General features: G+C 48.1%; 1 protein-coding gene across 1 annotated transcript; it reads right to left on the reverse strand.

The window, feature by feature from the left end:
* Positions 1-5,371: 5,371 nt before the first annotated feature.
* On the reverse strand, positions 5,372-25,643 carry LOC144938635 (transcription factor E2F3-like). Its single transcript, XM_078866618.1, has 7 exons — positions 25,111-25,643; positions 14,212-14,320; positions 11,785-12,004; positions 11,110-11,259; positions 10,483-10,597; positions 8,389-8,581; positions 5,372-6,982 (listed from the first exon to the last, which is right to left on the reverse strand). Exons 1-7 carry the CDS (start codon positions 25,243-25,245, stop codon positions 6,642-6,644), a joined length of 1,263 nt encoding a protein of 420 aa, XP_078722744.1. The 5' UTR covers positions 25,246-25,643; the 3' UTR covers positions 5,372-6,641.
* Between the last annotated feature and the right edge of the window lie 832 nt (positions 25,644-26,475).

Below are 26,475 nucleotides of genomic sequence, written 5' to 3' on the forward strand. Positions count from 1 at the left end.
TGGCAGGAAAATTCGTTTTTAGAATGCGTCGAAGGCGAGGCGGAGTTTCGACCAAAACAAAGTGCGGCAAAGCGACTCACGACTTACTTCGCGCGGTGGCACAACCTTGCAAATGCCGGCGGAAGGTCCTCCACTAGGCGCTCTGGAGAGCCCCTCCCCCCCCCCCCCCCCCTTTATAGGGTGATTGGCCTACTCTTCCACACCGGCCAAACTTTACCCAACCAAACACGATCTTTTTGATCGACTGCGGTGTATCCATGCATGCTTCAGGGTGGAAAGAAACGTGGTGGGTGGGTGGGTATTAAGAAACACGTGTATCGTAACAACTGCTGCGCTGGGAGAACCGGCCAACTCTGAATTGCAAGTTCTCTACACCAGGGTAGCATCCCTGCTATTTAATATATTATGTTGCCTTTGGTTGGAAAAAAAATAATGAGGTGGTTATCAAAAGCATTCCGTGAACATCATGCAGCAATGCGGAGGCGTTTCCAAACATCACCTACGATTCCATTCAAACATTCCACACACTGAGGACCTGTTCATCAGTCTGCATGGAATGGTTGACCCACATAAGGCATAAGTAAGTCGTCTTTGTGAAGCCCCTGCTGTAGTAAAGGTGGACGGTTTTAAACACGAGTTTTAACTTAACATGACACGCGCAAATACCTGTGTAAAATAATAACCATATCAGAGGCGGCACACTGACAGTTGTTGGATTGGTAGCACGAGATGACATTGGTTGTATTACATTTATAACGTAACCGATTCGTGTTTAACCACTAGTGCTGGTCCACTGTATTTAAATCTATGTCCAACTGCTTGGCGTTTTCCTTACAAAATCCTTCAAAGATGCCCTGCGTGGACCTGTTTTTGTGCACATATTGTATATATATAAAAATATATATTTCCGGCGTTGTGAGAACGAGTGATTATTTGCAAACATCATGGGAACATTTTAAGAAAAGCACCAATATGATTAAAATGCTCCACATGGACTCAGCTAAACCACCATTAACAATGAACTGGGATTCACAAAATTGTCCAAAACTTGAACTCCCACATATGACGATGATGATGCGACTTCGAAGAGCTGTCATGTGCGGCTAAGTCACCTCTGAAAAATAGTAAACAGCGCAATGGGCTTTATCTGGAAATGCAAATAAAAACCCAACATGCCACGTGATAATATACGAGCGTGTTTCAAGGTTAACATGCACTTTTTGATCAAGATATTCCTACAAGAATAACATACCGCTGCAGGAGGTTGTGTGGAGCGTTAGTGGTATCGTCTAGAAAGTCACGTGTGAAATTTAGCATTTCCAATGCGGTGGCAAATGTGCCAATTGCTGTACGATGGGAGGTCCTGCTGATGCACAATATCACGGCGGTCTAAATGTACAGGTTAAAGTTCCGTAATGCGTGTATCACACACACACACGTGTGCTTTAGTGGTGCTAAAGGTTTGTAAGTGCAAAAGTCGGTCAACAAGTGGTGAGGAACTGAAAGCAGTCGTCTTGAAAAGGGCTGCATACGTGCCAGAAACGATCTTAAATCTCTGGCATCGCAACAACGGAATGGACAAAAGGGGTATTTGTAACGGCAGAAATCCTTGAATTCAATTTTGAATTTTCGATCACTATAAATGAAAGATAACGTTGAGAAACCCTCAGTGCATGATGTATTTTAGAGAATGGGTGGAGAATGACAGAGGGTGAGATAAGGTACTCATTACACACACCAATGCCATTATTCCTTAATGCAGAAAGCCCTACCAGTAATGCACTTGTTTAATTACGTCGATTCGCACACGAAGACCGGGCGGGCTTCTGAAGAGAGCCCAACAGGATGGCTTGAAACACCGTATTTACAAACACGTTCTCAAATATATTTTTTTCCCAAAAGCTCCATATGCGCGTACTGCATGAAGTACGAATCGTAAATGAAATTGGGCAAAACGTCTCATTAAAACGCGGGGCTTAGAAATGCAAACATGGTGAAGGCAAATCTGAATTTTTTTTTTGCTTTTCTTCTGAAGAGGCGAGCACATTTTTTTTAAATGTTGACACGTGACCCACCACGATAAAACCACAATGCACCACATGCACAGTACTGGGCACTACAACGTGAGGGGGGATGCAAATCCACAGCACAGCAACTGTTAATAAATAAATAAACTCATGGAGGAAAAAAAACACGAGCTCATGGTAAAGGTTTACCATCAATTCATGCTTGTTCAATGAAACTTTAGGGCAATCCAATTATTACCACTCCCGATAGGTTTTCGGGTTTCACTGCGTGTTGTTCGGCAAGATGCCCAATGTTTCAATGCAAGTTCTGGGAACTACTTTTAAGAACTGAATATCATGTGCAGCGAAACGTCGGACATCGTTAAAGAACCCAAAAACAACATCGAAGACCTGACCTATACACGGCACAGCCACGAAAACCCGCTGCAATGTGGCGTGTCCACTATCGTTTTCCTGTTTCTCTACAGTGTTGCATTATGGTCCCTCCAGCTCACGACGACTTATTTCAGGTCTCCATCACGCAGTGTAAAGCTAATCTTATTTACATTCTGTACTGCGATACTGTTCTTTTTTTTAGACCGACGGCTATATCTGGCAAGCACTATGGAGTTATCAATTTTGGAAGCGTCCCCATAGCGTGTTTTCCGATCCACCCCCTGGTCACACCTTAAGCTCTCATCACCGCTCTCCCCTCGCCCAAATATTTCCCAGCACCACCGTGCAATCGGGCGTCTCGCTCGGCGAGGTGATCCGGCTTGGTTAAGAACGAGGCTAAGTGTAAAAAAGATTACGAGGATGTTATATAAACAGGGCATGCTCCAGCATTGGTGAGAGCCTGAAGCTTTTGGATGGAGGGGGGGGGGCGGAAGGGCAGTGGGTGTGGCGATGACTCCCCTTCGGGACACATTGTACAATCCACCGCTGGATGAGGGCCAACTCACGCATTGCAGGTCAGGGGTGGGACTGTTGATACTCTATAAATTTGAGGCTCAGGGAGACAAGACTATTTTGCATCAATCCTGCGGCGGGGAGGGGGGGGCTCCCAAGCCCGATCGGTCATGGAGGTTGTTTGACCAGACGTCGTCATGCTGGTCAATTCGGGTTGGCGAAGACCAGACGTTAAAGAATACAAGTACGAGACAGCAACATATGTTGCTGCAATGCCCCCCTCGTCGACCAGCGGTGCACAATGATCACTTATTCAAGTGCCATCGAGGAAAACGACTCCGCTTGGCTTATTCAGACCCGATAAGAATTTGGGGCATTGCAGGTGATTGGGTTATAGGCAGGTCTCACGTGAAACGCGAGTTGAAAGATATGTGGTGAGCGCTGCCCCCCGCCCCCCACACATCGGTAGTGGCCAGTGGGGGAACTTCTATAACACTTTGACTATTTACAACAATGCACTGTATGACAAGGGGGGGTGTGTGGGAGGGAGGGGGGGGACTTTTTCCTTACCGAGGGCCAAATAGGAGCTTCAAAAACCTTTGGCAGGTCACGTTAAACACACACACGAAGCGCAATCTCTTCTGTCACCGCAAACAGGCCCTTTGCGGCGACAGAAGTTACACTTAAATAAGAAACACGCCGGTTGCCAGACTGGAAGTGTGCAGCGGAAAAGAGAGAGAGAAATATCTGCGGGCCCTTTTGAAGTGGTAGAACCATTGTGCGGTCGAGGGCCCATCTGTAAGTATCGTGGACGAGCAGAGCGTCACTCCGACCACCCTTGTTTTGGCCGAATGCGAGCGAGCGAGCGATGCCCCATCCTCCACGCGTGACATTCGGAAACCAACGCTGTACACGGCGAGGATTCCATTCGAGGTGTAGGCAGAAAAGGGAACAGCACCTGGGAGTATAAGCCGTACTGGAAACGGAATTGGCTCTCAAGCAGGCGACCAATGGCCAATGGACAGCTTGCGTATCAGTAATTTAATAACTTCTGACAAGCGATTCTTTTAAATCATGATCACTCCCCATTTCCCATTCACTGCAGTGAGCAAGTTGCATTGAGAAGCGATGTCGTTTTGAATTAAGACAATGAATGTACAGTATACAATTGTTATACACTGGCATATCACCTCTGTTAAAGAAGCTATGTTCAAAGTTGTGAATCCGAGCAAATGTTGATATTTTCATGTGAGAGCCTCTAATACAGCACATTCTCCAGCACCAATTTAGCACCTTGATATTCCATTTTGTCACCGTACAAATTCCGAGGTGCTGTGCCAATTATCCTGAGAGGTGCCGATAATTAGCAGCTTGGACGACTCAACACGTATTCCTCCACAAGTCTGGTCCAATGCAAGTGAAATACTGTTCGTGGAATTATTAAATCACAGCAAACTGTACAAACAATTTACATTGCAACGACAAAATTATACACTTTCATATTGCTTATTGTAAATTATATATGCATTGTGTATATTTCCCAAAAATATCAAACAGCAGAAAAAAAACAGGTCTTATTATTGTTATACTAACTCTTCGCAAATTAATTTACAAAGCAGCTGATAATGCCACGTCCCATTTCAACCACCACACGCCAAACGTCATTGAAGAAACCCTTGGGCCCCCCATCCCCTGCACCGTCAAAAAATCGATTGTTCATTTCCTCGCGATGGACACCTGCACGGCAGTGTCGACATCAACAACAACAATTATTATTATTATTGCGTGTGAATTGGTGAACGTGGCCGTACGTTTGCGGCGGTGGGGGTTGCAATTGTGGCCACCCCGCTCCCAAGGGGCCAGGGTACCACGGCCATCGAACGTTAAACTCCAGCGGCTGACCAAAGCCCTCCCCTTCACCACCTCCGACAGCCACGTCTGCGTGCACAGCCCACACAGACCGAGGCATCGGATTGATTTTCTTCCCAGTCACTTGCAGAATGTCACTCCCATCTCCCCCGCCGCACACCCCCCTCCACATCGAGAGCAATTCTTATCCTCGGGTTTCCTCTCCCTTGATCCATTTCATTCGCCCATTCTCGTGGCCGTCAAGGCGCGAGTGCACTTTATTTCCCCCTCGTCGGCGAGTACTGGACTCAAAATCCCGTGCTCGCTCCTCGATGCGCGCGTTCCTCTGCTGCGCCTCTCAAAGAGACGACTTGAGCGTGCGCGTTCACGTCATCTGCGTCCATAAACTTTATTTTTTTTGTCATCCAGCACGATCGATGTGACCACGGCCAAGGTGGAACGTACCGGGGCTGTCACGCGTTACAGCACAATCGGAAACCAGACAACAGCATGCATTGACACAAAAGTTAATTTATCGCTCGTGAGCCGAGCTCACGTTTATACACGTGACCATAGCCCTCCCCCCCGCCCCACCAAAACCTCTAATCATTGGCGCTCGCTGAAAAAATGATCAGTCGTACCACTCTACTCGGAGCACCAGTCAATATTCATCAAATTTGAGTTCGTGGCAACGAGACTCGTGGTCGATAATTTTAAAAGCAAAAACGGGCAGTGGCGTTTGTTATTTTCAAATATCTTGAAGATTTTTTGTCTCAAAAAGTGTACAAATCAACGAGGACACGTATAAGGGTGCCCTCAGTGCATCCTGACCAATCACCTGCCCCATTCCCAGCAAAACACGAATAAATCAGACCCCCCAAATATAGACAAATGCGATACATAACAATTTAAGATCTTACGATGGCCAAACATCGCCTTTCCATGCATACCGAGGCATTTAGAGTATCCCACCTTTAAGCATTCAGCACTAAACCCCCACCCTCGCTGTAAACACAAGTGTAAAGAGCACACATTATTAATATTCGCGTAAACTACGTGCCGTGGTGCAAGTAATGCCCACCAAACGAGCTTAAACCGAAATCATTAAATAATTTTATTTTTAAACAACATGCTTTTAAAATAATTGCTCACACATAACATTTAAAATGCATCTCTTACGAAGTGGGAAAATAACAAAAATTGGTCGAAAGGATAAGTGTACAGTCAGGGCTTGAATTCAGCTGGGTCCATCCAGGTAGGTGACCCAGAAAATATTCCTGGCACCCAGCACTACCAAGTCCAGTAAACGTCTCGCTATGGCTGTGGTTACTCGTCACGTGTCTACTACAGTCTAGCAGCGACCCAGAAAATAGGCTCTGGGTACGGTTGGACATGACTAGCTGCTGCCAAGTTCGATAGCAAGTCGGGCAAAACACAACGGCAGCAGCCCAAGCAACACCAGCCACCAACTTCGCACACCACCCAAACTCTCCGCAGACTTCGCATCAACCAACACCAGCGCGGCAACCGGTTATAAAAGGATATAAACACAAAATTTCATGTGTTGAAACCTTTAACCCGTTCGACGACGGATATGACGGTTGACATCGATGACAACACGATCGTCTGCTCTGGAGACGATCACGAGATTTTTCGTGCAAGTCGAGGCCGGGCGATGACATCGGGGGGCGCAAGCTTTAGCAAAAAGTTTCTCAACGTCTCCGCTGGCACACACTCGGCTCACGAGCTCCCGACACTCTTTGCCACTGCCGGCGGCACGAGCCGTCGGGGGGGGGTTTCCTTCTGCCGTCTGGCGTGGGGGGGGCGGCACCTCGCGACCAAACCGGGGCCGCCGCCGCTCCCTCTCCCCCCACCTTCCTACACAAGCAGCGAGCCGAGGTCGGTGCCAATGTCGAAGAGGTCACTGATGCCCTCGCTCTCCGCCAGGCTCCACAGGTAGTCGTCGGGACCGAGCGGCGGTGACAGGGCGACCAAGGGCAGCTCTCCGTTGGTCTCCGTCTCCCAGGGCAGCTGGTCCTCAGTCTGCATGAGCAGGCTGCGTCGCGGCGTGCCGAGCGGAGACGGGCCGCCAGGCGCCGCTCCGTTCTCTTCGACGTTCACCGGCACGGCCAAGCAGTTGACCGATGCGCCGTCGAGGCTTAAAACGTCGTTGCTGCCGCACGCCATGAGGGCCAATGCCAGGTCTCTCCTCACCGAGTCTGTAGAACCAGGCACCACGCGGAACACTTAGAGGAGGTACATTCATTATAGCTATAGGTTCGAGTCGACGCTACGGCTATGGGCAATCGTTAAGTTTAAGGCGCACGTGTTAAGATGTGTTATGTTCAGAGTAAGTTACAGGTTAGCATCAGTTTTTGCTACCCATGGAGAGTTATAGGTAAAGCAAGTTACATTTAGGGGCATGTTATATTTGTATAATGTAGCTAGATTTAGAGCAATAGGCATAGCCATGGTTAATAAGGGTAATATACATGTGTATATATAGTTAATAAAACATCCAAAATGCCAAGCGACCAGCAGCAAACAGCACTATCAAAGTTGTAATTGATAAGAGTTAAAACACGTTTCTTTAAGTGAAGCTAGGTTATTATAAAAGCTTGGAAAGAGAGACGATGGGAGGAGGGGATTCTAAAGTTTAGCGGTGTGAAGGAAGAAACAGACAAAAGTGTTGTGACCTGCAGCGTAGCGAGTGGATGAGCGAGTTGGTCAGAGTATAACCTGCAGTGTGGTGAGTGGGTTGGTTGGTTGGTGAGAGTATGGCCTGCAGTGTGGTGAGTGGATGAGTGAGTTGGTCAGAGTATGACCTGCAGTGTGGTGAGTGGGTTGGTTGGTTGGTGAGAGTATGGCCTGCAGTGTGGCGAGTGGGTGAGTGAGTTGGTTGGTGAGAGTATGACCTGCAATGTGGTGAGTGGGTTGGTTGGTGAGAGTATAACCTGCAGTGTGGTGAGTGGGTGAGTGAGTTGGTTGGTGAGAGTATGACCTGCAGTATGGTGAGTGAGTTGGTTGGTGAGAGTATGACCTGCAGGGTGGTGAGTGGGTGAGTGAGTTGGTTGGTGTGACCTGCAGTGCGGTGAGTTGGTTGGTGAGAGTATGATCTGCAGTGTGGCGAGTGGGTGAGTGAGTTGGTTGGTGAGAATATGACCTGCACTATGGTGAGTGGATGAGTGAGTTGACTTTTGAGTGCGACCTGCAGCATGGCGAGTGGATGAGCGAGTTGGTTGGTAAAAGTATGAGCTGCAGTGTGGTGAGTGGGTTGGTGAGAATGTGACCTGCAGAGTTGTGGTGGTTGAAGAGTGTGGATGAGACAAAACAATCGGTCCAGCAGAATGAATCCTCAACATAGGCAGAGGAATCGACAAGTCAAGTTCACAGGTTGGTAGTAGCGACAGATAAGTGATAAGGAGGCAGCTGACCACTGGCCAGCACGTGGTTTGAGTGATTTACGTTGAAATATGTTTAACTATAGCAATGGAGAAATCGGGTGTTTCACACCAGGTATGACAATAGCTTTTCAACTTCGGCCAAATCTGCGCAGCATATACTAGTGATTATTGGTTGATGCCATCTTTACAGTCAGTAGGCACACGTGGATAAAGACCCCCACCTCTGTTGGTGGCGTCCGGCGACCTTCCCCGCGCCTCGCCGGAGGTTCCCTGCTGATCCGGAGTGCACGGCGTTAGCTCAGAGCTGGCGCCGCCACCGCCGCTCGTGCCACTCATGGGGCTGTCGGGCGCCTCGTCGGGGCACAGGTACACCTCGATGGGGCCCCGCTTGCTCAGGAGGTGCATCCGCAGGTTCTGCGGAAGCAGAACGCGAGACACGGATAAACTTCAATGATTGGACATGGGCGAATTGTTTCCTGCACCTACGATTTGCATGGTTGGCTACGTACGGTGCGAAGGAACGTCAACATACATCGGTCACGTGAGAATTGTTTCCGTCCCAAATTCGTTGGTGGTTTTAATGATCGAAATCGACAAAGCTGAGATTGGGAAAGGCTTCTAATGTTGCTAGAAATAACGATGGTGAGAGAGCACGTCTCCACGCTCGACTCCCCTTCTGGCGAGTATTTTGTTACTTCCTTTGGGAATTCTCAGTGTAGCTGAGATTGCCCGTTGAGACGCACAACCGAGGGTGCAAAATAATCAAGTGAGACAAACGATTAAGATTGGCAAGAAAAGTAAAATATTTTTTGTTGCATAAAAGTTGTATTACGTGCAGATGTCTCGTCGGTGAAACAAAAATACTGCAATTTTTTTAAAAGGAAACAGCCATGGATCAATTGTCTTAAAAAATTAATAAAACATCACCATCAAACCACTGCTCGATGAAGGCAGTGGATTCTCACGGCTCAATGATGCAAAAATCATTAATTTCAAGTGCTATTGTGCTGGGCATTTGTAGACTACGAAAAGGAAATTGATGGCCATCCAAGCTTTCACAAACAGAAGCCTCTCTTATATATATATAATGTGAGATTTGTAAACCGAGATTACATGAAGAGATATACAAATTACAAAAGAAGACTTAAACAGGGACTACAGTACAGCACTGCATTAAAATGTTCATCGGTGACTATTTTATTTATTTTATTTTTACAACAACAAAAAACTCCCTGCTGCAATACTCCGTGTGCCGAGGGTTCATGCACACGTGGCGGGGGAGGCTGAGATCGTGGCCAGCTCCGCCACGTGCCACCTCGGAGTCACTTTCCTCCGCGAAAAAATCTACTCGGGATGCACGGGGCAGCAATGCCAGCGACCGAGTGAGGGAGCGGAGGAGAGGGCTGAGGGGGAGACGGTGGGGGGGGGGTTAATGTTGGCCACCACTCAACAGCCAGCAAGTAATCTTGATTTGAAGCTTTCGTGACTGCAGGAATCCATACTTTTTGGTTCTTTCGGTAAAGTCACGTAGGTATAAAATAAATCACGATGTTTCAGGCGCAACACAAGCGTCTATCATCAGTACAAGTCTAGCCCTTTTGCCATGCACTGCTGGATTAGAGGTTCATGGGTGGTTATCTGACCAAACAGCATCATGGCTTGTCAATGCACATTGGTGTCATATTTGCACAAAGTAATTTTTGCTCTTTCTCCCTTGTAGACAAATTAACTCAACTTAACAGCAATAAAATTCATGGAAAAAGTTTCATGCGCCTCCCCAGTTACCGACGGAGGTAATAACGCATTAACACTTTCAACCTTTGGTGGAAAGTGTGAACATTTTCCGAAAGAAACGCAACAACACAGACAAGTGGAAAGAGACAACGAAATGTAGAAGGGCCGCTTCATCACAGAACCACGGTGCCAACAGTCTAGGCTCGGAACGTTTGTCGTCTGCGTGTCGAAACTACACGACTAAACTAATTTTATTTTACCAGGTAAGACCCACTGAGCTATACAGCTCTTTTTTCAGAAGCGACCAGACCACAAATGAAAGCTCAATAAAGTGGCTTATCATGTGGAAATGTATAGCAGGTGAATACTATGAACGCATGTTTCTAACTGTTGAGGGAAAAGCTGGGAGGATTCGGGAGAAAAATCCAGGCGACGACAGGGAGACACAAATGCCAACTCCAAATATACAGCAGGCGTCGGGGTCGGAATCAAACCCACGACCGACCTACTGCATACCAGGCGAGGAAGTTAACATCTCGCCTCCACTGCCCCGACACCCACAACCCGTCCCCTTTGGCTACCTCTGCGGGATCCTGCACTTCCAAGCGCGTCTCCGGTGGCGCCTTGACAGCAATGACCGTCTGCTCGCGCAGGCTGCTCACGCCGCGGATGTCGTGGTACGTCACGTATGCCAGCGTGAGGCCCCGGCACGGAGGGGGGCAGTGTCAAGGGTAACAGCGATTATGTAACGCTCACAATCAATCGCAGTAATCCCCTATCACTCACGCAAACCCATCCCAATTGAATGTCGACCGCAAAAAACGTCAACGCTAAAACAGACGATCAGCCATCCGAGTCGGTTAGTCGGAGTGAGCGTGACTCCGTATGTAGGTCAGTCTGAGAGTTGGTCCGAGCATTGATCATAGTGGATCATCATTGAGAGTCACCGTACCTAACCTCGCCCACCACTTCCCCGGCCCCTTCCCTAACTTGTTACAAACAAACACACGAACGGACAAGGCAAAGGCATCACTTTGAACCCTACTTGCAAAGTATTCAAAAGTAATCTCCATTCTGCCATTCTGACGGCACGGAGCTCCCCCCCACCCACCATCCCCACTTCGTGTAGGTGCCACAGCGCTCCGAGGCCAAAATGTGGGGCAATGTGGGCACACAAGGGAGTGGTGGCAGATTGCAGGGAAGGATATCTCTGGTTGTGCGAGTCCTCTGTCAGTTGCTTGAGAGTGGCCGTGCAGCTCCCGATGAGGTCGTCGAGGGCGCGCTCCTTGCGACTCAGCTCGGACACCTCCTGGGGCAGCCCTCGGGCCTGGGTGCCAGTGTCCAGGGGCGACTGCCCGCTGAGTAGTAACAAGACAACAAAAAAAGGTCCCCAATGGAGCCGTGACAACACTGTTGGGAGAAAGTGCTGTTAGGGAGCAGCTGTTGAGGCCGGCAGGCACACAAGAGGGTGGGTGGTCAGCACCACCCTCGGCAAGCTTTGTCTCTCCTATGCTGATAACAACACGTGGCACTAAATGTTTACACATTTAAGGCTGAATCGACTTACGGGAGGGAGGCCCTGTACTGGTTCAGTTATTCATCACCGATGTTGGCCGTGAGCCGGAATCGAAATTAGGTCATTGCGTTAGTAGTGCAGTGTCCCTAACCACTCCACTACCGCACCCCCACACACGGGGTGGTCAGGCACATATACACACGGACACACGCATACGCAAACTCACGCACAAGACACACGAAAAACATATGCACACACACCATCACTAGGGAACACAAACAAACACAAGCAGAAGCCCTCACTCTGACCGGATCACCCCCCCCCCCCATCTGATCTCCGATTCAGCAGCTCGGATGGAACTACTTACACCCACTGAATGTGGTTCTTGGACTTCTTGCGGATGAGGTGAATGCCCTCTAGGACATTGGTGATGTCGTAGATGCGCCGCTTCTGCACGGCCAGCGTCTCGGCAGCGCGGTTCAGGTCAACGACGCCGTCCGATGACTGGTTCATGAGTCCCAGGAACTTCTTGGTGAGGAGCCCGAGCGAGGTGTCGTAGCGGGAACGCTCTGACGGTGACTTGGGAGCTTCCGTGATGAAACACGCACGCACACACACATACACCACCTCGACATCAGCAAACATCATCCTCTTCATCCCAAAAAAACATGAACGGCATTTGGGAGGAAACTGGAGTAACCAGAGAAAACCTTCACATAGGAGGAGACAATACTCAATGGTCCCCACCTATCTGTTGTTCATCTTCTTGGCTATTTCATAGCCGCTTTGTTTTGGGATTTTTAAAAAAGAATCTACTTTCTCTCTCCCACTTACTCTGTGACCTACAAACACGAAGAAGCACCCCTAAGAGGATGACCACCATGGAGATGAAGCGATGAGATTTGCTAATACGTAGAAGCTTGATGGGGGCTTTGCGTTGTGGAACCGCGAGGGTTGACGACAATTCGTGGAGGCTTTTATCAAGCAGTGGATAGACCATGGCTGATGAAGATGATCAATGCCCTGCGTTTCACTTCTTAATTTTCCCCTGAACAGGGCACAATCAGGGTTCTTCCCTTTCTGTTTGTGTGTGCCTGTGTATACACACGTGGGCGTGTATGTGTGTGTGTATAAAAAGCAGCCATCTCCTGCTTATTTCCTTTGTTTTCATGTTTGTACGAGCACCGAGCCAAAACATGCTGGGTGGTTGCAACCGCTTTGTTGAACGTTTGCCATGAAAATGTCACTATAATATGCCCAAGGGGTCAATATCTTCCCGCAACTTTCTCATTCCTGCTACTGCCAAACATTGCGCACGACTTGCTCTCGGCAGAGCTTGAGAATTACCGGCGCTCAGCAATCCACTGCTGGGGAGAGGCCAGGAGTCGAACTCAGGTCGCCGTGCGAGCCGCGGGGGGGGGGGTTATTTGAGCGTACTTCAGACAATGGTCAGTGCGGGTTTAAGTGGATAAGGTGGCATAAATGTAGGGGCATAGAAGTAGAATACGACGATGGAATTGGTTGAACTGCCCGCTTCTGCCCACCGCATAGCCCCACAGGCAGCACCTTCTAACACCGGTATCCAGCCCATGGGCTGCCTCCGGCCCACGGGCTGTAAGGTTTCCCACCCGTGTGTTGTACTCTGTGCCGAGGGTCGTGCGCACGTGGCGTGGAGGCCATGGACCGAGGCCGTCTCCGCCACGCGCCACCTCGGAGGTGCTCTCCTCCGCGATAAATCTACTCGGGACGCACGGGGCAGCATTGCCAGCGACCAAGTGAGGGAGCGGAGGAGTGGCCCTATGGCAACCTGCTTGTGCATGCCAGTCGCCCATCCGAGCACTATGCAGGCACAACCTTGCTTAGGTTACCAATTCTGACACAAGAGCAGGCACATGCCGGCTAGGAGCACCGGCAGGTCCCTGCTGGTGTTAGAAGATGGACTCTGGCACAGAGGTCAGAGAACTTAGCTGGCACCGCTAAAATTCTAGGGTGGATCGCAGGCAGCCGTTTGTGATTAAACTGGGTTTTAATGCGTAGCAAGTTGATCATCTCAACCCTGTCACCAATGACTACATTGGGATAAATTCCAGCTCGGAGAATTAAAATGATCTGGCAGCATGCACCTAACATTGCTCTCATTTACAGAGTGAGTGGGAAAGTGCTGCCCCCTACTGTGTCGACCAGAGGTCACTTAAAGGAATCTCGGAGGAAGCTCTATAGTATCCGTTAAATGCTATATTGCATACAGCATCTAGATGTGGTTGCATATCCATCCCATATAAAATCCACGTGCTCCAGTTTCCTCCCATGTGCTACTCAATAATGGAATTGGCCAATAAAGAATGTTCACTATATAATCACCACTGATGTTGGCAAGGACCGCGAGTCAAACTCATGTCGACGGGTCCAGTAGAGCTCCAATCACTACCCATGCCACCCGAAAGAGACAAGATAGTATCTCCGTAGTCTTTACAGACTTTTGGGGCAAGTGCCGTTCGCGAGCACCTATGAAGGCCGGCACGGCACGCGAGGGGGGGGGTGGTCACTAGGCTAGCACCTTGCCCGGCCGCCTTTGTCTCCCCAGCGATGTTCACACTCTGGACAAGGAACTCATTTAAGGCAAAGCCGACCCAGTGAGGCCTCGAACTGATTCAGATGTTGGTTGGAGATTGTTGACAGTGGAAATTGAAGTTGGGTCTTTGGTTTTGTAGCAATGCGCTAACTACTGCTCCCTACAGTGCCACATGCACGCGCGCGCGCACACACAGGTCGCGTGGTATCCCCGTGCACTCACTGCGGGGGCTGTGCGGGCGATAAGGCGTGCGTCCCTTCCCCCTGGGCGTGTGGAATTCCCCGCTCAGGTACTGGTGGTCAGGAACTTCCAACTCCAACTTTCTCTTCGCCTGCATCACAATTCACACGCAAAGACAGATACACAAACATGCGTCAATTAAGACAAAGCTTCCACATTCATAGCTCAGACTACTGGGGCAAGTGCTCCAATATAAAGCGTCGTACTCAAGATTATAAATGTTGTGGCTTGGCTCTCCAACACACCGGTGTGCTGTACTAGTGACGAATTGGCACGTTCTGTTGACGTGACAACCCTTACTAGTTGGCTGTGTCAGGTGGTGGCGGGTTTAACAACAATATTTTTATTTACGCGATATAACCCAAAACACCTCTATTATGGATAAAGCATCTTTGACATATATGCAAGCACATACAAAGAGTACAAACATACGTGCACATGCATACTACTGCACAACAAGCCATTTGCCACCAAGTGACATCACTAGTGTTTGCGCCAAGCTAGGTGCCCTCTTTATACAAAATGAAGAGACGCACACATAAGAGGGGGTGAGGAAGAAGTAAGGAATGAAACGAGGGTGGAGAAAGCCAAAGGTGGCATCACGGTGTGGTAGCGCGGCGACAAGATTGCTGCAGAGGTTTGTGGTTCAAGCCCTGTGGCCATCCTGGTTAATACTGAACGGTGCATTAATAAAAATATATATACGCCGTCTCCTTCACAGTTGACGTTAAAGATCCTGTGCCGTTATAAAAAAAAAAGTAGGCCACGAATGCCGGCATCACGGGTAAAAACTGCATACCGACGTCGCCCATACTAGCAGACGAAACCCGTCGGACAAACAGCGCCTTTGTGATAGCCTCCTCGCGCTATAAGAATGGTGCAAATACCAAACGTGCTAAATTACTATTATTACTATAAAGGGGGGCAGGTTTTCAAGGTTTGCTGTGGGTTTGGGGGGGGGGGCACTCGGCATGGGAAGGAAATTGCAGCGGCCGACCACCCCGGTGGGGGGGTTCTTCAATTACGCAACGGACGAGTCACACAGCGGCTTTAGGGCAGCGTCAACCCGCTGGCCTTTCGCTGGTGCCTCGACTGCTGCACATCTTTTACCCATTACAGACGCGCGCGAGATGTAACATTGCCCAGTACTGTACTCTGGTTGGCTTGCAAAAAATATATAAAATGAGTTGACGTCGAATGGAAGTTGTTGATGAAGTCGCCGTTGCTCATTTTGTTGGTGCTGCCGAATATTTTACTCCATGGCCCTTTGTCAAAGCACTGTTAGATGATGGCCTCTAGCCTTTGCATGCCATGTGAGTTGTGGGGGTTGTTTGACCATACTTCACAAATGCTGGTCTGTGCAGTGTTGGTAAGTGGGGGGCCCAAACCGATTCAGATATAACTCGGCACTTAAGTGAACCACGAGCAGATATCAAACTCAGGTTTTCTGGTTCAATGCACGACGCACTAAACATTACGCTACCGCTAATCATATCCCTCATACTTAATATAATAATGGCGATGGAAGTTTGGTATATTTCTCATTATCACCACCGGCAAAATCATCGTCACCGTTGGCATCATCATCCTCAAAGTTCCACGTATTGCCTTCCTTCAGAATGGCGCACCAGAGAAATTCCTCCGTGCACAGCCATGTGGAGCGTTCAGGAAATGGTTCAATTTATGGATGAAGTAACCGCACAGGCATCGCAAGCCAGGAAAAAAAAATCTAAAGCAAATCGTAACCACAACTGAAACTTTCAATGACACATTCAAAACAAAAGCTGCAGCACCATCGCCACCAATAACAAAAATTTACAACCTTCATTAACCTCGGTCGGTAACATGCACGCATAACTTAAATCAACGGGGGGCCACGCCTGACAAAAGAAGCGAGCGAGCAACGGCACCAGCGCGCCAGTGAGAAGGCGGGCGGCCCAAACTCCATGCAGGAACTCCTCAGCGTCTGAGGGACCAGACAGGAAACAGATGGTGCCTGTGTGAGCATGCGAGCGCACGATTGACCATCAGGGTCGACCAGCTCGCTCGCGCTCTCGCCGAACAGCACCAGTCGGCGCTAGATAAGCAGGAAAAAAACGGTTCGCGATGCTGGCGCAAGTTCGTTTCTGCTGTGCAAGCAATCTCAAGTTTATTAATAAGCTCGCGAAAATACAATCGCGCGAGAAAACGTTCCTCGTTTTTTCCTTATCAGATATTGCCTTTGGGAATGGCCCTGCTAGTGGACTACTTTGCAATTCAGCTTTATTTTTATACTGATACCCATGACAAGGATCAATTAAATGTTTTCCTTCCAGACTTGTTTATGCAAGTGAGCCATCCCCAAGCAATCATGGGACATTTGGCTTAGTAGAGGAGACTTAGGGCAAATGCTGCGAGCGAGCGCATATTAAGACTACCACAGAATGGTGTGGACAGCACTAGGACTGGTCACTTTTGTTTTCGTACGAGTGCTGATGTGTACACACCATACTAGGTACTCGTAGGTAGGCCCAGGACGGGCTCAAATGCCAATTTCCCACTGATGTTGAAAGTTAAATGTTTGGGAATCTAATCTTGGCCCTTGGGATCACGATGCATGCAGTGCGCTAACAATTGGACCACGACTCCCACTATATGTAATTACATGTAAAAAAAACAGACAAAAATCCCCCGTATAGCCTTCAACAGACTGTGTGGTGAGAACCACGCCCGGCCACCTTTGTCTCCCCAGCGCTGATGTTCTTTTAAAAATGCACCAGGTACTGTACTAATTTTAAGCCTGAGTAGACCTCGGGGAGGCCAAACAACGATGCATATATTCACCCCTGATGTTGGAAGCGAGTGAGATTCAACTCAGGTCTCTCGGTTCAAAGTGCGGTGCGCGCTCATCACTGCGGCACCGCTCGGCACTATACGCGCTTCTGAGTTGGTAGACGTCTCCGATGCTTACAAACGGAGTGGTGTTGTCAGAGGCGAGAAGCAGTTGAGTAATAATCTTGGGCGACTACATTGAGATAACAATAGCAACGTTCAGCACATCGCACAGCCAATGTGATGATGACGATACAATTCAGGCGGATTTTTTGAAAACGTGGTTCAATGTCAGCGGAAAAAAAAAATCCACTTGGCCAATCCTGCCAGCCGCAAATGATTGCCAAGTCCAAAGCAATTCCACAGGTGAGCACACCTTCTTTTACAAGTGAAAGTGAGCAAATATTTATTTATGTAAATATTTATTGTTTTATCTGATTCCATGGAACCAAATAACTGTGAGTCCAGCAACCGTTTGCAGTTTTCATTTGAAATAAAAAAAACTGAAGACCATTAAATATAGCTTAGAGCCTCATCTACAAATAAAACACATTCCTGCGGAGGGAGCTGGTAGGAACGTTGGGTTGCTCGGTCAATGGCCAAGGTCAACGGCGGCGTGGTGTATTCCGCAAATATGCCCGACTGTGAGGACGGGCACAAGCCGGCGTGAGTAGGTGAAACGTTGAGTTTTATAAGGGCACCACGGGGTGACCAGCCCCTCCCCTCCTCACCCAGCCCCACCCCACCCCTCCCACCCCACCCCTCCCCACCCAGCCCCGCCCTACCCAACCCCACCCCACCCAGCCCCTCCCCTCTCCACCCAGCCCCTCTCCACTCTCCACCCAGCCCCTCCCTGCACGATGGACGGACACAATAATCCCCTGTGGGCTGGTGTAACCAGAGGTTCCTACCAGTACAATTTATTTTAAGGATTCCATCAATACATCTTGTTCTATTAATTTGTTCCAAAAAATGTCATTTTAGAATGTGAGCACTTGAGATTGTTTTCTTCCACTGTTTCCTTTTCTGGTTTTACACGACCAGGATGATTAAGGTATTTTTCCTTGCTAATACTTTTCCAGTATAATTACCTGCAAATTATCCAGTTTTCAAAACAATGACTACCCCTGCATTCCAATCCAACTGAAGGGCGCAACTTAAATGTCCGTGGACAGTTGAAACAACCTTGAAACACTGGTAAAATGAAAATTGTATACTGCAACATAAAAATATCTAAAAACCCATACAAATAAATATTATACCAGGCTTGAATACAAACTGTTTCAATTTAATTCAAGCAAAACTAAATATTTGTCATGGCACAATTGGAAGAAAATAACTTTCCATCCTAACGCTACTCCACTGCTCATGGCTTCTCAAGACCGTATCGGTCTTGTTTGACCATACTTCACCCATATTGGTTAGTCCAGGCTGGTGAAGAGGGGGGGGGCAGGAGCAGTTCAGGTATCACTCACCATTGGCAGTGGAAAATCCACATTCCTACGGCAGAAAACAGTTGCTATAAAAGGGACAACCGGTTGTGACTTTCCACAGTATCGGTAGGCCTCATAACAAGTTAAATCACGGATGAAATTAATTCACTCACCCCTGCACGAAACAATGGCTAAGACTCTTTATCCCATGGTCCAGACCCTCGGGAGAAATGGCGACAGGCAGACTACACCCCTCACTGTCAGCAGCTGTGGGGGGGCAAGCACAGTGGCCCATTGACTCCTGTCTTGACAGGGCAACACCTGCTAGCATCAACTCCGACCCCCCTCGAGTGACAGCACAACACCTGCTTGGGCACCCGCGGTCAGATTCCATCGAGTGGCGACAGTCAAACTCACCCAGGGAGATTCAACCACTGGTTCTCACTCGATGGGATGGGGAAGCGCGCACTCAACAAGCGCGTGCACACACAGGCGTGCTTGGGACGCTCGTTCGATCGCAGCTGCCCGGGTTAAGAAGCGTCCGAACGCCGCATTTTACCGGGCGACGCTGTAAGGGCCGGTGACACCAAAGCCACACATGAACGATTTTAAACAACAGCGATAACGGCATGGCTGCTATTTTTGTATCACTCCAACTCTTAAGTTGAGGAGCAGGCCTTCGCATTTCGGCAAAAAGGCGTCTTTCGACCGAAGTGGCACTTTGCATTTTGTCAAGGGCCACTCTCCAACACCAAAAATCTGGTGGAGATAAAAAGGCCTTTCATAAAGATGGGTGGCAGGCTCCAAATTCTTTTTTTTACTCTACCATGTTAAATCCGGGTGTTGATATTTTTTACTAATGCCCAAAAAATTCTGCAAAAGTAAGAAGTAAACATTAAGGCAAATTCCATATACATGGGTAGCCTTGTTTTTCTTTACAGGAAATTAACTCCAGGATACACGTGCCTACCCCAACATGACCGATGAAGGTTTTGAAACAACTCGCAGAAGGATGCTTGCAGGAAAAATTACGAAATATTGAATATGAATGCCAAGTGTCGATTATTCAGTTAGTACTTTAGGTTACAACTATTTCACTCGGGACATAGCCTGATATCGTGACATCTCGGAAACTATGTAGAGGCTTGAGCCTGCTTGAGCCTGCATAGTGCTTGGGTGAGCAACCAACACGCATAAAACAGGTGTGGTAGGCTGCTGGTGGGCTACATTATCAGCAGAGGCAAAATACATTGTTGTACTGTACTTTTCTCCCGTCTATGCTCCTCACCATAACCAAGTGTGGTGAAGTATGCTCATATGACCCCCACAATATAGAGAAACAATGGGGGTTATTTGAATGCGAGGCATCATCCCATTCAGTCAATAATCATTACAGGTCATTAGGAAAGTAATGACCCACCAATTTATAGATTGAAATCAATAAAAAAAATGTTTAGATCAGTAGATGTTATATGGTGGTTAGCCCACTATGCGATCATGATCTTGGCATTGTCAGTTCAATTTCGGGTCACGGCTAACATCAGCGGCCAGTGCTATATGAAGAAGTCCTGAGTGGCTCTCCTTTACCAACTAGCACTGACCTGCATGAAATATGACCAAACAACTCCCATGACAGACACAGCATGAGGTCTTCATCCAGCAATGGATGGACAAAGGTCTATAATTTATCATTATATTTTGCATGCGATTGGTTCAGGTAACCCATGTAACAGTGCTACATGCACAATGGCAAAGGAAAAGGATATGTTCCTGAAGTCAAACAGAACTGTAAATCGTGACAATTCATCAAATCACAAGGGAGGCAAATCATGACATGCCAAGCATTAACATCCATGGAATCAAACCGTCAGATTGCCACCTGTCGCGTAATAGCTTGGAGACAAATTTAAGTCGAAATAAAAGTTTGAAATGCAATTGGCTTACTCCAACCTAAATGTGTCCAACCAAATGTTCGGTTTGTTATTTGGATGGCCATCCAAGTGACAGCCAAATGACAAAACTAAATTTGTTCAAAGCCACAAATCCCCTCCCAGTCTCTCACTCATACATCCCTTTTTAATAGGCCTCCACCCCAAAAAAATCACACTGCATTCAGATTAAAGCGATACAATACCACGAATAAGGGTGCGCAGCATCGTCTTAGGCAAAGGACCTTTTAAAGTATTTCCATAACTTCTGAAATGCGGCGGCACGATGCCCACACCTCAATTTAATTCCCACGTGCGGTTTATTTTACTTCTCTTTTGGTGACGCCATTTTATGCAACGCTGCCTGTGGCCACAGGTCACACATAACGCACTCTTCCGAGCCCCTCCCAAAACGCACTGTAAACGCAAACCAGTTGAAAACAATATTCCCCGTAGCCAAAATCCACCTTAGCGCGTCTGTTTAAATCGTTTGTCAAAATTTGATTGGATAGGTTTTGTTTTATGTGTCAAGAGTTCACCTGAAAAGCCTGTCGGCTCATGATAATGAGCCACAGAGAAAAAGTTCAATGCAGCATTTTACAAACTGAACTTTCAAATGCCATGGACGATGCCTGTCGTCAATCCCTAAATAACTTGCACTTAGAATTAAATCAGAAATTGTGGACAAAGTGCACAATTATCTATAATTGCATTTGTCAAACAACACAGGACAATAAGTGTATACGCATTACATGGTTGGGATTGCAGGTTGCCAAAACACCAGGGCATGGCCACATACAATAACATTTTAAAATTTTAGTATTTAACTTTTTTAAGAATTGTATTTTCTAAAGACATTCTCCTAGCATGAATGGAGTGCAATGTAAGCCCCTATCTCAAGGAATTTTGGAAATGCAAGATAATTTTTGTTTGGTTCTTTTGAAAAATCAACAACCGCTGAATAGCTCCCGCACCGGGAATTGTTTGCTTCATATCTACAGATCATCTCCCTGTGATGAAACTTGGAATGGCTCAATGCTGCATACATGCACTGTCTCTATGGGACCAAGACCATCACGCTAGCGCATGACCACGTCTGACAGGCGCCACCTTCTGAGCACCGGCAAGCCGTGTGGTTTCATTGTAATGGATGCTCATCAGCATGGCCTAGCCCAAGGGAACCCTCAGCTCATTGCCAACACAGCAGACAAAAGCCCACGCATCTCGTCACGGCCCTCTTTGAAGTGGAGCTAATCATGTGGCGGGAGAGGACATTCCACTAATGAGTTTATTACTGCTCCCACCAAGGAACTGGGCTGGAACGGGTGGCACAATGGCTATCGCACTGAGCCCAGTGACCCAAATTCAATTAATGGCAACGACTAACATCAGTGGCGAGTCATATCAGAACTGGCACTGCCACCCTACACACGACCCCCCCTTTCTCCAACCCACACTGACCAGCGTGGCAAAGAATGGTCAAACAATCTCCATGGCCGACACACTGGGAGGACTTCATCCAGCTGTAGATTGACAAAAGGCTTGTCCATCAATACATAAGCACGGGGCATCACAGCCGGTTGAGCCTACGTTTCCAGTGACAGACACTGAACACAAGGAACCTAAAGACCCAAGCACTCAAGACACACTATGGTTTAATGTTCAACACTCAGTAGGTCACTCATTCTCCTCTTCTGAGTCCACTGCCTATAACTCGCTTCTCCCCGCCACCCATGCTATCAACTCCCTGCTGTTGTTCAAGTCCAAGCTCCAAAGCTTCCTTTTTACCAATGCCGATCACTGACTGCCTCTGTTTAGAAAATAAATGCATTCACTGTTTCTGTACAGCGCCTCAAGATGCGGTCGCATTTAGATGCCATAAATACAAGCTCTATTGTATGAACTCGCACAGAGACCAATAGACTCGCATGGGGACTCAGACTTGCATAGAAACCTATGACAGACTGCCTTGCTCTATAAAATATGCTCAGTTTTTGTACAGAATTTTGAGATGTGGTCGCATTTAGACCCTGCTGTATGAAATCCCTGTTATACAATATCGTATTGTGCTGTTGTTAAAAGACCATTTTACACCCAGGCCAATTACTACACACAAATGCATCAACCCCCTGTGGATTTTTATGAGCTAGACCCAGCTCGGAAACTGCTCAAAACGTTGATGTGAATACGCAAAAATGAGTGTGCATTGTACTACTGTCAAGTACAAGCTCACACCACGGCCCGAGGCGAGCAGCAGCTCAACAACCACGCAAAATGCGCCTGCAACCTTACTCTTGACGAGTGAAGCCATAAGCATTCCTCTCCATCCCATCCCCACCCCCACAGAGCCCTGTTCTCTATTCTTCTGGAGGCCTAGGCTCATCAACTGGCAGGCGAGTGGGTTGGGTGGATGGGCTGGCTGGCTGGGGGAGCCGTCGACGGGAAGATATTAGCACAAGCTTAATCGAAAGCTACATTGAAAGCTTGTGGCCAAAAGTGACGGCAGACTCTGGTGCGGCCCACTTACACGTGGGCAATGGGGTGGGCTACCCCCCCCCCCCCTTTGTGAGTAAGCCCACCAGCTTGCCCTGCCAGGGGACGAAGATTCTACTTGGACTCGGTCCCGGTCAACATTCCTGGAAAGCCAAAAGGGCACTTGACAGCCACATCCAAGAAAACAACACTAAATATATATACCATACAATGCATTGACCAAATCACAAGGAATGTGCCTGATCCAGTCGGATCTCAGAAACCAAGCAGGTCTGAGTCTGTATAGTGCACTACAGGTCATAGGTTGCCCACCCAAGCAGGATCAGCGTGGTGAAGTATGGTCAAACAACCCAAACCAATGACACGGCGTGTAGGGAGGGGCCCTCATCCAGCAGTGGTTTGACAAAAGTGGATGTGCACATAAGACGATCATAAAATATCCAACGCTAAAGCAACTCAACATTCTAGTTTTTGTAGGCAAGTGCTTGACTTCTGACGTGCATCTGTCCCCACACAAAGTCTCAGTGGATTCACAAAACGACAACAGTAGGTTAGGGTGTCAACGTACACACGCCGTACATTTTTTACCACCATTTCCCTCCTCGCGCCACCGACGTCCATTTGTCACCTGAACCCATTTTCAAAACACTCACATTGACTTGTACATTCTGATCTCTGGACTGCACACTGCACTACATCGCACTACCACATTGGTTTAAATATCTTATTTCTTTAAATACTTAATTTAAATAATATTTTACATTTTAAAAATTTTCGACTGTTTATTTTAAGTTTATTACATTTAGATTACTTATTTTGTGTTGATCGCCGATTGTTTATTGTTTATTTATGTCTGTTAATTGTGATTATATATTGTTTTTTAATTGCTTGGTTGCACCGTGGGACTAAGAGAGAGGACTGTAATTTCATCTGTGTTGTATGTTATGCATGTAACACACTTGACAATAAAGTGACTTTAAGACTTTAAGACTATTTGTGTATTTTGTATTCCGATGAACGGCGTGAAACCATCTCACACAAAACGACCCAAAAGGCCGTGGGGACACATCAAAAAGAGAGGTCTCCATTCAAACCCAGCCCTAACTGCCTAAACTTCCAAGTGTCATTAATAATCCTGGATTAATTAAAGATGCACAAAAAAAATGTACATCGCGAATCAACTGAGATTATAACCCACGACAAACAATAAGAACAAATGTTGAGCACCACGCAGCCCGAGTGTGCGTGTGGTGTTGTGTGTTTAAGCTGGCTTCGGGAGCGGCCTAGGGCCTCCATCACGAACAAAAGCAGCCACAGCGAGGCCGGGGCTCAAACAGCAACACCGCAACCACACACTCAGAAACTTTTAGAACTTCACAATAATACAGAGCCGTGTAAACACTACACACATTTAAGGTTGTGGGGGGGGGCAAGTTGACCCACCACCCACCCCCCCAATACCACAATTATTACGAAGCGAACCAGCGTGGCCCCCCACCAATATTAGCAACACAAGCACATCTTATACACAAATAACTTTATTTTTTTTTTGGGGGGGGGGGGTAACGATTAAAAGGTGCCCCCCATTACCCCCCACTCAGATCAACAATCCACGTCCACCACAACACGTTTAGACGCCACGACACGGGATAGTGCCCCCCACCAAACTTTAGCAGCCCTACAAAATGTTGCACATCGTATACATTTTAACACTTTTGACATTTCAAGAGGGGGGGGGGGGGGAAGAACTGTCGCAGCTGAAAACAAGAGAGCAAAGGGGGGCGATGGTCCGATATAATCGATCCTCCGCGCGCCCCCCACTCGCCTTATCGATAATGGACCTGGGTCCGGACTCGAACTGAACATCAAAGCCCTGAGGCCAGATGAGCCTCGTTCTGTCTCTCTCACGGTCTCCCCCTGCCCGCTACTGTACGGAAAATGAGCAGCCATTTCGCGACGAGACAAGAGAAAGACGTGGGGGGGTGGGTGGATAGAGGAATGGTGGTGATGATGGCGATGATGATGATGATGGTGGTGATGTTAGCGACGATGGCTTTGTGACAAAAGTTTGCGCGCAAAAGTTTCGTCAAAGTCGCCACGGCAGTCACACACACACAACTTCCTCGCACTCAGCAACATCCACGGACACATCTCTCACAAGGCTTGTTGTTGTGTGTGTGGGGGGGTAGTAGCACCCCCACATTGTTTTTTTTTACCGGTGGTCGGCCAAGACGTGGCCGGGTCGTCCTGCCGTGAGGGCCTTGCGGGGTCGCGTAGGCACTGGCCCCGACACCGTCCAGTTGACTCAGCTGGTAACTCGCGGCGGCGAACAGCTTTCTGTCAGCAGACATTATCACAATCTCTTGTTTGTTTGTTAAAGAAAAACAACCACCAGCAACACCGGAGCGCGAGTTCTTCTTGATGGTTGATCTCCGAGGTGATGGGCCTCGAGAACCCGGTCCGAAGGCGCGACTCCCGACCCGACCGGGGGCTGACGAAGAGACGGGGAGGGAACCCCGAAAAATGAAGCAATGGCTTCTTCTTCTTTTGTTGCCAAGGTCGCGCGTCCAACTTGCGGCGCTAATTTCGCATTCGGCGAGTAGCTCCCGACGCCAAATATCGCAGCCTAGAGTCGAACTGGGTTGTCGGCTTTCGAAAGGAGTCGGTTTCGTGAAGCTGTGCGGTCGCTGCGCCGAGGATGCCTCGGATTACGGTCGGGTGCGCTCGACGAGCGTTAGCCGCTTTTCTGCCTAAGATGGCTCCAGGAAGCGGACAATGAATGAAGGGAGAGAGCGGCGCTGCTGCATTTGAGCGCCAAAGCCCGAACGCGCGAAATTCGCATTTCCCGCGCAATGGAAGCCTCGCCCCTTCGTTCTCCCCTCCCTCGAAGCTCGGCAAGGACCACGCCTCCATTGTGTTGTTGCTGCTGCCGTGTCCACCCACCCACTCCGCGAGCCTCCACGACGTCTCTGCCTGCGCGGATTCGTTTGTTGCGAGACGAGGCGAGGGCGTTGTGGGCCACTGTTGTAATTTATTGAGCAAAGTTTTATTTTTTGATTGAAAGCTTTCGTGACTGCAGGGATTCATGTTTCTTGGTTCTTTCGGTAAAGTGACGTAGAAGGGAAATAATAAAATAATAAAAATATTTAAAATAAAAATTATCACGACGTTTCGACTGCAACACAAGCAATCATCATCAGGTGTGAAATCCACAGTAAGAAAATTTGAAAAAAGGTTTTATGTTATAGGCTTCCACCCTCTCCTGCTCCCCGCGAACGATGACCTGTGGGTTTTTTGTCGTCACGTCTTAATTTGTCGTTCTCTTAGCCTAGTGGATTCAAGTGTTTTTAATTTGGTTTTCTGCCACGCGGTTAATGAGTGACAAGATACATCTGAACCAGTACGTGACCCTCCGTCACCAATCCACGCCGACCAGTGTGGTGAAGTATGGTCAAAACAATCCCAATGACTCGGGCATGACTGATCAGCCCTGAGTCTGAAGACTCTTTCAGGAGGATTCTGCATTGGGATGTTTGGCCAGTTTCATTAATGTTTGGAATATGGGATCCAGCCAGCATACC

Source organism: Lampetra fluviatilis, chromosome 22 (genome assembly GCF_964198595.1).
Source record: "Lampetra fluviatilis chromosome 22, kcLamFluv1.1, whole genome shotgun sequence".
Taxonomy (NCBI): Eukaryota; Metazoa; Chordata; class Hyperoartia; order Petromyzontiformes; family Petromyzontidae; genus Lampetra; species Lampetra fluviatilis.

Excerpts from the sequence above, each read along its gene's own strand:
- LOC144938635 (XM_078866618.1), bottom strand. The coding sequence starts at position 25,245 with ATGTCTGCTGACAGAAAGCTGTTCGCCGCCGCGAGTTACCAGCTGAGT. Across the intron at positions 14,321-25,110 it reads CACGTCTTGGCCGACCACCG|GCGAAGAGAAAGTTGGAGTT; the intron begins GTAAAAAAAAAC and ends ATTGTGATGCAG. Across the intron at positions 12,005-14,211 it reads TCGCCCGCACAGCCCCCGCA|CTCCCAAGTCACCGTCAGAG; the intron begins GTGAGTGCACGG and ends TCATCACGGAAG.